Source organism: Sinocyclocheilus grahami, unplaced genomic scaffold, assembly GCF_001515645.1.
Source record: "Sinocyclocheilus grahami isolate Dianchi unplaced genomic scaffold, SAMN03320097.WGS_v1.1 scaffold17.1, whole genome shotgun sequence".
In the NCBI taxonomy this organism is placed as follows: domain Eukaryota; kingdom Metazoa; phylum Chordata; class Actinopteri; order Cypriniformes; family Cyprinidae; genus Sinocyclocheilus; species Sinocyclocheilus grahami.
Genome location: NW_015505196.1, coordinates 5,594,912 through 5,607,783, shown reverse-complemented (window position 1 = coordinate 5,607,783; position 12,872 = coordinate 5,594,912). Strand labels below are relative to the sequence as shown.

At 41.3% G+C, this 12,872-nt stretch overlaps 1 protein-coding gene across 1 annotated transcript in view; it reads right to left on the bottom strand.

Moving 5' to 3' along the window:
- The window catches only part of LOC107552750 (alpha-1D adrenergic receptor-like), a 13,473-nt gene extending 2,169 nt beyond the window's left edge, over nucleotides 1-11,304 (bottom strand). The window contains exon 1 of the mRNA XM_016234724.1: nucleotides 10,335-11,304. Within this exon, the coding sequence (XP_016090210.1) occupies nucleotides 10,335-11,256 (922 nt within the window). The 5' untranslated portion in view covers nucleotides 11,257-11,304. The remainder of the gene's footprint in view (nucleotides 1-10,334) is intronic.
- Between the last annotated feature and the right edge of the window lie 1,568 nt (nucleotides 11,305-12,872).

Genomic DNA, 12,872 nt, shown 5'->3' with positions numbered 1-12,872 from the left:
CCCCTCAAGTGAGGGTGCTACAGCAGTCAGGTCGGTTGTTCCCTAAGTGCCCTCAAGGAGGTTCATTGATACCCCTGCCACCTCGGTGCTTCAGGGCTCAGTGAGCTCCGACGAGCGAAATTCCCAGCTGCCACTCGGCAATGGTACGGCACGGGAGAGCTCGCCCCCTCAAGTGAGGGTGCTACAGCAGTCAGGTCGGTCGTTCCCTGCCGGTCATCTGCTTCAGGGCACCGAACTGGCTCCTATAATAATACCAGATGCCAGCCTCGAGAGGCTGGTTCTCTTAGTAGATTTTCTGGTAGCGTGGAAACTTCTACCAAATATCTCAAAATGGGTCCTGCAGATTGTAGAGTAAGGTTACAGAATCCAGTTTGTTCTCGTCCGCCTCGTTTCAATGGGGTCATCCCCACACTAGTGGGCCCCGAGCAGACTCTGGTAATGGAACAAGAAGTAGATAATCTTTTGAGGAAGGGGGCCATAGAACGTGTTCTGCCTCTCTCGAGAGTGTCCAGGTTCTACAGCCTTTACTTCATCGTTCCGAAAAAGGTTGGGGGGTTGCGTCCGATCTTAGATCTCTGTCTTCTGAACCACGCTATCAAACGGCTTCAGTTCAAGATGCTCACTATCAAGCAGATAGTATCTCAAATCCAGTTTGAGGACTGGTTTGTTACGATAGATCTCAAAGACGCTTATTTCCATGTTTCCATCCTCCCTCAACACTGGAAGTTCCTAAGGTTTGCTTTCGGGGGCGAAGCATACCAATATCGAGTTCTTCCCTTCGGCCTGTTACTCTCACCCCGCACTTTCACGAATTGTGTGGATGCTGCTCTGGCTCCTCTGCGACTCCAGGGCATCCGCATACTCAATTACATCGACGATTGGTTAATACTAGCTCAATCGTAGCAGATGGCATCGAGATGTCATCCTCGCCCATATGAGAGAGCTGGGGTTAAGACTAAACGCCAAGAAGAGTGTACTTTCGTTATTTCAGAGAACCACTTATTTAGGCGTGGTGTGGGACTCAACCTCGATGCAGGCACGTCTGTCTCCTGCTCGAATCGAGTCAATCCTCACGACAGTCACGAGAGTAAGAGAGGGCCAGTCACTCACTGTCAAACAGTTTCCGTTTGCGCCCCTTGTACAAGCTGGCGCGCCAGATCCTTCTGTGGGCTCAGGGGAAGCTCCTCTCTCTAAGAGCAGTTTACATCCCTGGGTATCTAAGTCAGGGGGCAGATATCCTGTCGAGACTGGGGCTGAGGCCCGGGGGATGAGGCTCCACCCCAATTGGAGGGAATTTGGCCAGGCGGAAGTGGATCTATTTGCGTCGCAGGAAACGACACACTGTCCGCTCTGGTTCTCCCTCACACATCCAGTTCCACTGGGGCTGGATGCCATGGTGCAGACGTGGCCGAGGCTTCGTCTGTACGCCTTTTCCTCAATCCCTCTGCTCCCGGGAGTTCTGGCGAGGGTACGCCGGGATGGGGTCCGTCTGTTGCTAGTATTCCCGTTCTGGCCGGCCCGAGTATGGTTCTCGGACATGAGTCCCTCCTCGACGGCTCTCCGCTGGAGATTCCGATCAGGAGGGACCTCCTCTCTCAGGCGGGGACCAGGGCCCATAGTACTTCAGGCATTCTGTCCTCCTCCATTCCAGGAAGTAGGCCAAGAAAGCCTTAATCTGCTCTGTCCAGTTCGAACACTGGACGCTTACACACACAGAGCTGCCCCGTGGTGTAAGGCAGATCAGCTATTTATTTGTTTTGGTCCGCCAAAGAAAGGATCTCCGGCGCCCAAGCAGACCATGAGTAGATGGGTGGTCGAAGCCATCTCACTAGCCTATGAGTCCTCTGGCCTCCCGTCACCTATGGGGGTCAGAGTGCACTAGACCAGGAGAATGGCGGCCTCCAAGCACTTTCTGTTTCGTGCCTGGAATTTGCTCCAGACATGGTTAGGGCATTCCTTTACTCAAGGGCCGGGTATGTCCCTAAGGTGCCCACTTCTTCACCAGGGCCCATAGTACTTCAGGCATTCTGTCCTCCTCCATTCCAGGAAGTAGGCCAAGAAAGCCTTAATCTGCTCTGTCCAGTTCGAACACTGGACGCTTACACACACAGAGCTGCCCCGTGGTGTAAGGCAGATCAGCTATTTATTTGTTTTGGTCCGCCAAAGAAAGGATCTCCGGCGCCCAAGCAGACCATGAGTAGATGGGTGGTCGAAGCCATCTCACTAGCCTATGAGTCCTCTGGCCTCCCGTCACCTATGGGGGTCAGAGTGCACTAGACCAGGAGTATGGCGGCCTCCAAGGCTTTCAACTTGGGTGTGGCCTTGCAGGACATTTGTGCCTGCTGCGGGCTGGTCCTCTCTGCACACTTTTGTCCGTTTTTACAACCTAGACCTGGCATCTACCCCAGGTTCCCAAGTTCTCTCTTCGTGATGTGCTTGCAAGATACACACACAGGCAGGGACTTGGTAGTATGGCACAGTGGGTATTCTCATTCCCAAAATGACTTAGACGCAGCTCGAGTTCCTGAAGGGGAACGTCTCTAGGTTACGTATGTAACCATGGTTCCCAGAGGGAACGAGACGCTGCGTCTCTTTGCCATACTCCCTGGATCCCTCCAGGCGCTACTTGATCGAAGCTGGTTTGCGCTCTGCCGGATGCACTTTTATACTTTCTGGTGCTTACGTCACCCCGCTCGTGACGTCTCGCTACTCCATTCGACTGATTTGACACGTGCTTCAGAACGCGGTCAAGTAGGGGTGTTCCCAAAGCGACTTCAAGGCAGCGTCTCGTTCTCTCGGGGAACCATGGTTACATATGTAACCTAGAGACATTTACCATATTCTTCATTCTTTCAAGCAGACATATTTATTTCTATAAATAAATTTAGATTAATCTTTAGGGCTACTAAAGTTTTTCAGTCAAGAGCAGTGCATGGTTTTCTGTCTTTCTATTGTTGCTTATTTAACATCAATGACTCGGACAATAGCAACTAAATTAGGCTGCTGTCCCTTTAAAACCAAATGCACAGCTGCAATGGATGCAATGTACTGATACACATTCTCCCTACTGTTTATGTTCACTTAAAGGGTTAGTTCACCCAAAAATGAAAATTAGCTTGTGTTTTACTCACCCTCGAGGCATCCTATGTGTATATGACTTTCTTCTTTCAGACGAATCCCTGTCGGAGTTGTCCTGGCTATTCCAAGCTCTATCATTGCAGTCAGCGGGTGTTGCAGTTGAACAGTTAACAAGTCGTCAAACAAAGTGCACGCATCCATAATAAAACATGCCACAGACGGCTCCAGGGGGTGAATAAAGGCCTCCTGTAGCGAATCCATATGTTTTTGTAAAAAAAATATCCATATTTAAAACGTAATAAACACTTTTCTCTCACTTCCGGTATCTGTCATACGTGGAAGCAGTGTCGGCAGATGACGTAGCAAGTCGGCGTTGCGTGATTAGTGAGGAACTGGTTTTCCTTCGCTAAAGTAAGGAAACTTTGCTTCCTTTGCTCCTGTAAGAAAACTCGCGAGACTAGCATATCTCAGAGGTGTGCACGCTGCGCATATGTGCTGCGTCATCTGCCGGAACGGCCTCCGCGTATGACAGATACCGGAAGTGAGAGAAAAGTGTTTATTATGTTTGAAATATGGATATTTTTCTTACAAAAACGTATGCATTCACCCCCCGGAGCCGTGTGAGGCACGTTTTATTATGAATGCGCGCGATTTATTTGACTACTCGTGGACTGTTCAACTGCAACACCCGCTGACTGCAATGATAGAGCTTGGAATAGCCAGGACAATTTTTAATATAACTCCGACTGGATTCCTCTGAAAGAAGAAAGTCATATACACCTAGGATGCTTCGAGGGTAAGTAAAACACAGTCTAATTTTCATTTTTGGGTGAACTAACCCTTTAAGGCGTAATCAACTGTGTTTACGTGAATACTCGTCAAAAGACAATTCAACATCATTTTGTGTGTAATTCTCCGTTTATGCGACGTGAGAGAGTACTCGTGCGCTGTGAGATGCGTTTTCTGTGTGTGTATGCTTCGGTGTCTGCGCTCTGAAAAGCGGACCGAATTGAGTTCTCTCTTGCGTCGTCAGATTCATCCATATATCTGCTCTTCTCTTACTCCCACATATTGACATTTTTTTACGTTTTATGAGGTGTGCAGCAAGTGTATTTTAGCTTATGTCCCGCCGGTTCATTTGTACGCATCTAACCTCCTAACTATGCAGCTTCTGAATGAATCTCTTCCCAAATCGTCCCTCCCTAACATTTTCGTCTCGTTTTTATTCGTTGACGAAAATGTCAATACATTTACGTCATCATTTTTGTCATTCAAAAAGAGTTTTAGTTCATTATCGTCTCGTTGTCACTGGTGAAAAAACTGAAGTTGAGGAAAATTATGCCGAAAATTATTTGTCAACGAAACTAACACTGCCTCCCACACATTGAAAAGTTCAAATCCGTGAGTTCACCGTTTTCATCCATGTGTTTTTGTCCTTCAGCTTGCTGGAGAAGTCTGATGCATTTTAAATAGTACATGGCATGTTTTCTCACCATCTTTTTGAAACTATTTAGTTTTTTTCTGCCTGTAGGAGATGTGGGAGCGATGCCAATATGTCATTCCGCAATTCTCCTCTAAACCAAACAATCACTATTACCTTTGATAGACTGGCCACAGTCATTATAATTAACATGAACTGCCATTTGCAACCCATTTCACGGCAGTGAATTTGATGCGTTTCTGAGTGAAGGATGTTTAAAGAAAAAAAATTGCAAGGCAAGATTTTATTTTATCCATTGGGAATTGATTGGATTGTGAAAAGTGGGCGGACCAAAGGCAGGCTTGATAAAACATTACTTAAATTGCTATTCACCTATTGGTTAACAATACCCAATGTGATGTCAGTGGAAGTAGAATGTCGTTGCAGACGAGAAGCAAGTTGTTGCATTCTGATCAAAGATTACGAGAAATGGTTTTCTTTGGAATAACATGCACCAATTAATTGTTCACAATGAAACCAGAACCACATATTAAATAGAGATAGTTCACCCCAAAACGAACTTGCCTCCACTCTTAAAAATATAGGTTCTTAATTAGCATTGATGGTTCCATGAAGAACTTTAATCATCCATTGAACCTTTCCATTGAACAAATGAAATCTGGAATGGAATCTGTCTACATTGTGTCTCTCTTCACATCCTCTACTCCCACACATCTACACTACCTGCACATTTCCGCTCCGTCTACCTTCGACAGACACCACATATGTTGCCAATGTCTCCTCCCTGCCTTGTGCTTTCCCCACAGAGAGTGAGAGGAGGCTAGCGCTGCATTATCTCACACATAAAACAGTTTTCATCGCCCATGCCATGAATTTTAGTGTCACGAGAGGTCAGAATACCTCCCTGTCAGTGGAGATGTATAAAAATAGCAGTAGAGGGAATAGATAGTAGGAGAACTGGGAATAGTGCGGTATTGTTGAAACAGATTTTGATGAACAAAGAGATATGCTGCTCTCGCTCTTGGCTAGAGGTCGTCAATTGGTTGAAACTGTGACTTTGAGATGAAAGCCAGTCCCTGGAAAGCTCCTTTTTGGTAATTGTTGTAATTATGAGACACACCAAACAGGATGTTTGGTAGCTACTGAGAGAAAACTTCCTTTTAGCCAGAGCATCATGTACAATGTGGCAGCCCTTACTCTGGGCAATCTGGAACCCTTCCGTGTACCTACACTGCAGAAAAAGTGGACCTTCTGACTTTTCCAGATTTGCTGTTCTGATTTTAGTGGAACATCTGAGGAATTCTGCTAAAATGACTCAGAAAATCAAGCCAAACTAAAAGTAGACATTTACTGGTAGCTGAAAGCATAATCAATAAGCCAAAATATTAAAAAAAAATGAACAAACGAGAGGGCATGGGATGTGTAGAAATTTCAAAATTTTGAATGTGGACCAACTGTGCCCATCTAATTATAAGTTAAGCAAGTTGGCATTTATATCCAATGTGGCTTTTCCAACATGCGTGTTCTGCTTTACACTATTAAAAATAAAGGTTCAAAAAGAGGGTTATCAAAATTCTAATCTATTCTGGGTACCTCAAAACCCAAAGCAGTCAGGTAGGCAATTAATTTACAGCTGTAAGCTGATAGTGTTGAATGCATGCTGGCGGTCTTTGCTTTCTAGCAATGCATTTGCCTGGCACGAACCATTTGAGCTATAGGAGCGTTTGGCAGGTAGCCACATGTTAAAGTTGTCTCATCTCATACTTATCACCCCAAGACATATTTTAACATGGTCTGTGGTTATTGGCTACATGTGTAAGTTCCTGTCAAGCTGCATTCTGTGTCAATTTGATGTAAATGTATTAGAGGCTAACATAACAGCTTGGGTCAGAAAAGTTCAAGATCATTTTGACAGGCAACGTTTTTGTATGGAAACGAATCAGACGTGTCAACTCATTTTGCTGCTGAAATTTAAATCAAAGACACTATTAAAGCATTTCTTACAACATTCGCAAAGAGCGTTCACTTTAGTCTAAAAATATGGTATTTGGAAAACGTAATGACCAAATAACAAAAATCTAAATTTATAATGTTGCATAATTTTACATTGCCAGAAAATGCAGTCATTCTCTATATCCTCTGGACTTGCTGCACTAGAATAATCACGTATACTCTAAAAAGTACTATAATGTAATGACAATATCTGCAGTTATTAAATAATAAAATGAACAAACCTTGCAGTGTTAACTCTCTTGTAATTTCATGAAAACAATTTGGAATTTTCTTTAAGGGAGCAGGAACATTTAGTTCTGATTGTCACCAGAAATAAGAAATTTCACACTTTCACTGTCCAGCACACCATAAGGAAAACATTCCCCTGATCCATTTCAACAATAACATGGTGGGCATGTTGCTGCCAAAAATGTGACCATCATTTAGAGGTTGGACTTGTCATTTTAAAAACGTACTACAAAAAGTACAATTATATAAGAGGAGCAGAGGGGCCTTGTATCACCATGAAGTGGTTTATTTTGCAGTAATGACCAGCTGATTATACTTTCCCTGCTTATTGCACAGCTATAAATATGTAAATATGTATTAATAATATATATAAATAATATATATATATAAATATGGTCACCAAAATATGTTCGACATGAAACATTAAACTGAGTTGAAATTATTCCATAATTTTACCTGTAATATTAATACTGAAGAGCTCTGAGGAAATTTTCACCACAACTACAACTGAGACATAAGATAATGGACATTTCATTTATATGAAATTAAACAGAACAAGTCCGCAATGTGAGAGCTGAAAGTAGCGCCGGTTGTAGTTACCCAGATGAGTGGACTGATATACAGCATTGCCATGAGCAACATTGAATGACAACATTTAATTAAAATCAAGTATTTTAGAGAGCACTGTAAATGAATCACAAAAGCACTTTTTAGTTAGATTTTTTTAAATATAAGAATTTTCCCCCAGAATTTCAAATGCCTTCACACTGAAGCAAGGTGTGTCCTTATAACACAGTCTGTCATTATAACAGTGCCTCACAGTTTGTGCTTCTGCAGCATACGTGTGGATCTAAGCCTTGTTATATCCCTCCTCTGTCCTGGTGGCTGGCTGTTGCTGAGGCTTTGGAAAACGAAAGCACCCTCTTTAACTCAACTCGTTAATAGCCGTGATTAAGGCAGTGGAGCATTGGGCAGAAGGAGGTCAGGGACCTGAGTGAAACTGCCTCCTTCATTTTCTCTGGTTGAACAAAGTCCTCCTTCCCAAACCGTTGAATCTAACCTCAAAAAAAAAAAAAAAAAAAGGACGAAAGAAGAGTTGATCGCAGACTTTCACCAGCACCACATGCAAAGCTTGCCAGGAGATGTTATCAACCACTGCTGCCCTATTTTTCCCCATAGTGACTGTGAGTGGAATACCAGCAGGGACAGGCAAAAACCACACTCTTGGATTACCCTGGAGATGGATGGGATGGTGGGTTTGGGGGGAAACCAATACAATGTGGGGAATGTACAATGCCAGCCATGTATTTTTATTATTTTTAATGCGTATTTTAATTATAAATTGCTAATAATAGTCAAAATGATAATTTTTGTAATTTGTTTGCTACTTAAGATGTACCTATTTCATGCCTCAGTCAATGATGTCAACAACACCAAAATTATTTTAATGTAATAGGAGACTATTCTTTTCCATTTCTAGCACACTTTTTGGCCTCTGTAACATACTCTTGGGTAATGGTTGCGTGACTGGAACACTGCATTTAATGTCTGTGCTTCAGTCTCCCATGGGTGGTCTTTGATTGAGCATACTTATAGCAATTAATAATCTCTGCATTATGAATATCCCAAAATCTCCTTTTTTTTCTATGTAGGAATCAGTTTACCCTGGGATGCAAAGAACTTAATAATTGTGTGGCCCAACAAAACGCATGTTTTTCAAGGGGTTTGATTACAGGAAGGTTTTAATTCATGACTATGGACTGACAGTGTTTTATATACAGTATATATATAAAAAAATGCATTTACATGCTTTTTGTTAGCACTTGATTTGTGTGTTTAATGTGTTAATATCATACAATCATGGGTAATGTAACTATAAATGAGCCATAACTCATTCTTGGCTGCTTAAGGACATGGAAACCAAATGATTTTTTTTTAATAAAAGGTGCGGGGATATTATGAGACGTACTGTTATGAAGAAACCCCTATAAGCTATTGGACTACAAAATGTGAGGAGAACTGATTACATGCACGATCCATGAGGAAATAAAGCATGTTCTTGTCCTCTTCATGCCATTGCCTTTATAAAAGGGGAAAATTGTTCATATGTCTCTCACAAGCCTTTCACTTCTGCCTTCATTATTATGCTTTGTTTTGACAACACACAGGTCAGTGTGTGTACTGTTGTTATGTGCAGTTACATCATGGTCACACATGAAGGCAACATATTAATAAAGATAATTAATCAAACAATAGCTCTTTTTCAACATGATCTGGTTGCATAAAGAAGAGTGACCTTTGTTAGGAGTAGACATGCTTTTCATCCCAAATTTAAATTGGTGTTGCATAGGGTTTTATTAATATTTTCTAGCCATATATACCAGAATGCCTAACTGTTATTTACAAACGTTTCTTCAGCAACATTCTGGAGTCAGCAATTGCAAAAATCTGTTTTGGTTATTTGGTTTAATACATATTAACATGTATTTGGCTGATTTTGCATTTGTTCTTGCACTCCAACATGCACTATTATTTATTTGAATCCTAAGTAACAGTTTTCCCAAAAACAAAGACCAACAGCGTTAATAATCAAGTGTAACACATCAATACATTCTCCCTGTCAACGATGGAGTTGCTGTCAAATCCTGCTCAAGACCCCATTCATGCAATTTGCACACATTTGCCTTCTACTTTAATCGTATTAACTGTGAATGCAATAGTAAAGTGATGCGTGGAACTGCTTTCGTCAGCCAGAAAAGTAACGATGACTTAACAGCTTTACATTTTTTTATATCAGGCTACACATTTCTGTTTTGCCTATCCACGGAGTAAAACATGAACACAGTGTCGAGATAAATGTGCATTTTATATGCATCTTAAGGCATACTGTAAAATCATCGACCCCTATATCACATATCAGCTTATAGTATTACGTCAGTTACACAATTGCAAAGTGCTTTTTTTTACGAACGATAAAATTAACCAAAATTATTCGATTGACATTTTCCCAAAAATTCTATTGGAATTTTTATCCTAATTTGGAACCAATCCTGTTTCTTAATGAGACTTGTCTCATACAGGAACAACATAATACAAAGCAAGTTTAGAACACATTTTCCCAGCAGGCTCAAATGTCTATGTAGTAAATTTTATTTACTAAATTTACTAAATTTAAAGTATTTTAAAACTCCCATAGCTTTCTTATTTAACTCTCCAGAAGCAATACACTACTACTACTACTACTACTAATAATAAAAAAAGTTTGAGTTTTATTTTATCCAGTATAATCTTAATTGATAATTAGAGGATTAATTTATTCCATTATGATAAGAGGAAATTTTGATAGAAATTCAACTAATGTGTACATCCATTTACTTTGTGACCATTTCTGTGTTCGTTTTAAAAAAAAATGTTTTTACGTGTTTTAGGAGTGCAAAAAATGCAATGAAATGCAACGTAGTTTACTTTGATTTCATTTTTTAAATGTAAAGCATCACGGTTTCATTTTTGCTCGAACCATAACGAAGATTATCGTTCAAAAACTCATATCAAACAGAGTATAACTGATACATACCCAAAGGCAAAACGAAGAAAAACGGTAGCCAACAAAGAATAAACATCCCCACGACGATGGCGAGGGTTTTAGCAGCTTTCTTCTCCCTGGAGAACTTCATGAGTCTCACGGACAGTGAACTTCTGAACGGGTGATTTTTGGTTTTGGAGCTCGAGCTGGAATCCTCCGGCATGCTCCTGCAATGTATCCTCAGCACCACTTCCACTGATTTATCTCTCTCCCGTTTCACACCCGCTTCCAAACTTTTTGTAGTCCTGCGGGCCACGATGTATACTCTAGTGTACATGACTAAAATCACCATGAGCGGGAGGTAGAAGGAGAATAAAGAGGAGAACAGAGCATAACCCGGTTCCTCCGTGATGCTGCAGATGCTCTCGTCAGAAGGTGGAGGCTCTTTCCATCCCAAAAGCGGTCCGATGGAAATCACCATTGAGGAAACCCAGACCACAACGAGTATGACACCTGCTTTCCGTTCAGTCATGATAGTGGGGTATTTCAGACAGTATTTTACCCCGATGTACCTGTCTATAGATATAATGCATAAACTTAAAATAGACGCCGTGCAACAGAGCACATCCACCGCTGCCCAGATGTTGCAGAAGACCCGACCGAAAACCCAGCATCCCAGCACCTCCAGAGACGCGGAGAACGGGAGGACAATGATACTAAGCAGAAGGTCCGCTATGGCCAGGTTCACAATAAAGAAGTTGGTGACCGTCTGCAAATGTTTGTTGCAGAGCACCGACAGAATAACCAAAATGTTTCCGACGATCGCCACCAAAATGAAAACGGCCAGAAAGACTCCGACACCGATGACTTGAGAGTCGAGGGTGATGCCCTCACAGGTGGTGTTGCTGATGTTAGAGAGAAAGTCCGAGGGGAATTCGTTCTTGCTCTCGTTCAGCAGTTTAGAAAATGTCATTTTGAAACTCCATAAAGACGACTTTTACTGGTTTGGTCCGAAGCTGTCGACTGGTCGGGTCATGGTGAGTTTCATCTTCATCATCACTCTTGGAAGTTGTTTTCAGATTCTTCAGATGGATCCGTTACTTTGTGAGATAAAGCCTATTTATAAAATGTTGCCAGTTAAACACCTCGTTACACCTACATTTTTCTGTGGTGGCATAACCTGTAAAATAATTTGAACTATTTTTAAACTATTTTGAGGTAGAATAAACTAATAAGCAACTAATATGCTCCCAAGTCTATAAAACCACAGTGCCGATGCACTGCAGGTCTTATGGAGAGGCTGCTTCTGATGGCATCCTCGACCACTCCAAACTGGATTACAGAGACTCAATGTGGACCCCAGTGCTCCAGGTCTCCTCCTCCAGCTCTGAGAACTTGGTGACGCGTCGCACACTTGCTGCAGATCTTCATGTGACCACTAGAGGGTTCGGTATTATTGTTGCACACAGGAGGACTGTTTTCATTTTGCAATGCATAATACATTTTATCAGTAGCTTACATTATTCAGAACAACGTGAAGTCATGTCAGTTTTATTTGTATAGAATTTTAACAACATATATATTGCTTCAAAAAGGCTTTTACAGAAATCCATTCCTTACGCTCTTAAAAATAAAGAACATCAATGAAACCTTATCATTCCATAAAAGGTTCTTCATTGTGGATTTTTGAAATGTTAGGAATTGTTCACTGAACACTGAACACATTATAGCCTCAAACATAATTCATTTATCTATTTTGCAGCACTGATCGGTAAGGCATTCCTCATGATCTTTCTATATTACAGTTCTACTAAAAAAGTAACACTGAAAAACAAAACTTTAGTAATATTTCATGTTTTATGTGTGCAAAACCCCTCAACACAACATTTCACTCTTCCATTTGCATATCTGGTGAATGTTAATCGTGCTGTCTACAATAAAATGTACCACATTTTTGTGCAGTAGAAAACCTTTTTTTTTGTCATGACAGCTTTCTGAATAAAAATAAACCTCTTTAAACTCTGTGCAGTAAAGTCAGACTTAATGCTATTCCTACTGACGCTGTGCAGCTGCCAATTTGCCACCTGTAAGTCCAGATGCATACTAAAAGCTGAGGGGCAATTTAAGAGGCACAGGGTCCCTTGATGAGGAGTTGGAAGGAAGCGATTAGGTGAAGAAACTCTGGTAAAATAGTACTGGGATACACATTAAGAATATGCGAGACACTGCACATGAATGTCAATCACAGTCAGGGTTTAAATATTATATGTTGCCTTCCAGGTTGTCATCACTGATCAGGGAGTTGTGCAGACGCTTATATCGAAATATCTGAAATGTAAATTCTACATAGATGTCTTGGGATTTGTCTTATCATATGACATGTGAACATTAAATACAACATCGGAGATGACGGTCATGCTCATCAAGGCTGAATTTATTTGATCAAAATACAGTAAAAACAGTAATATTGTATACATAAATATTCTTACAAATTAAAATAACTATTACTGTATATTTTAAAATATATTTTTTCCTGTGATGGCAAAGCTGAATTTTTAGCAGTAGTTACTCTAGTCTTCACTGTTTCAT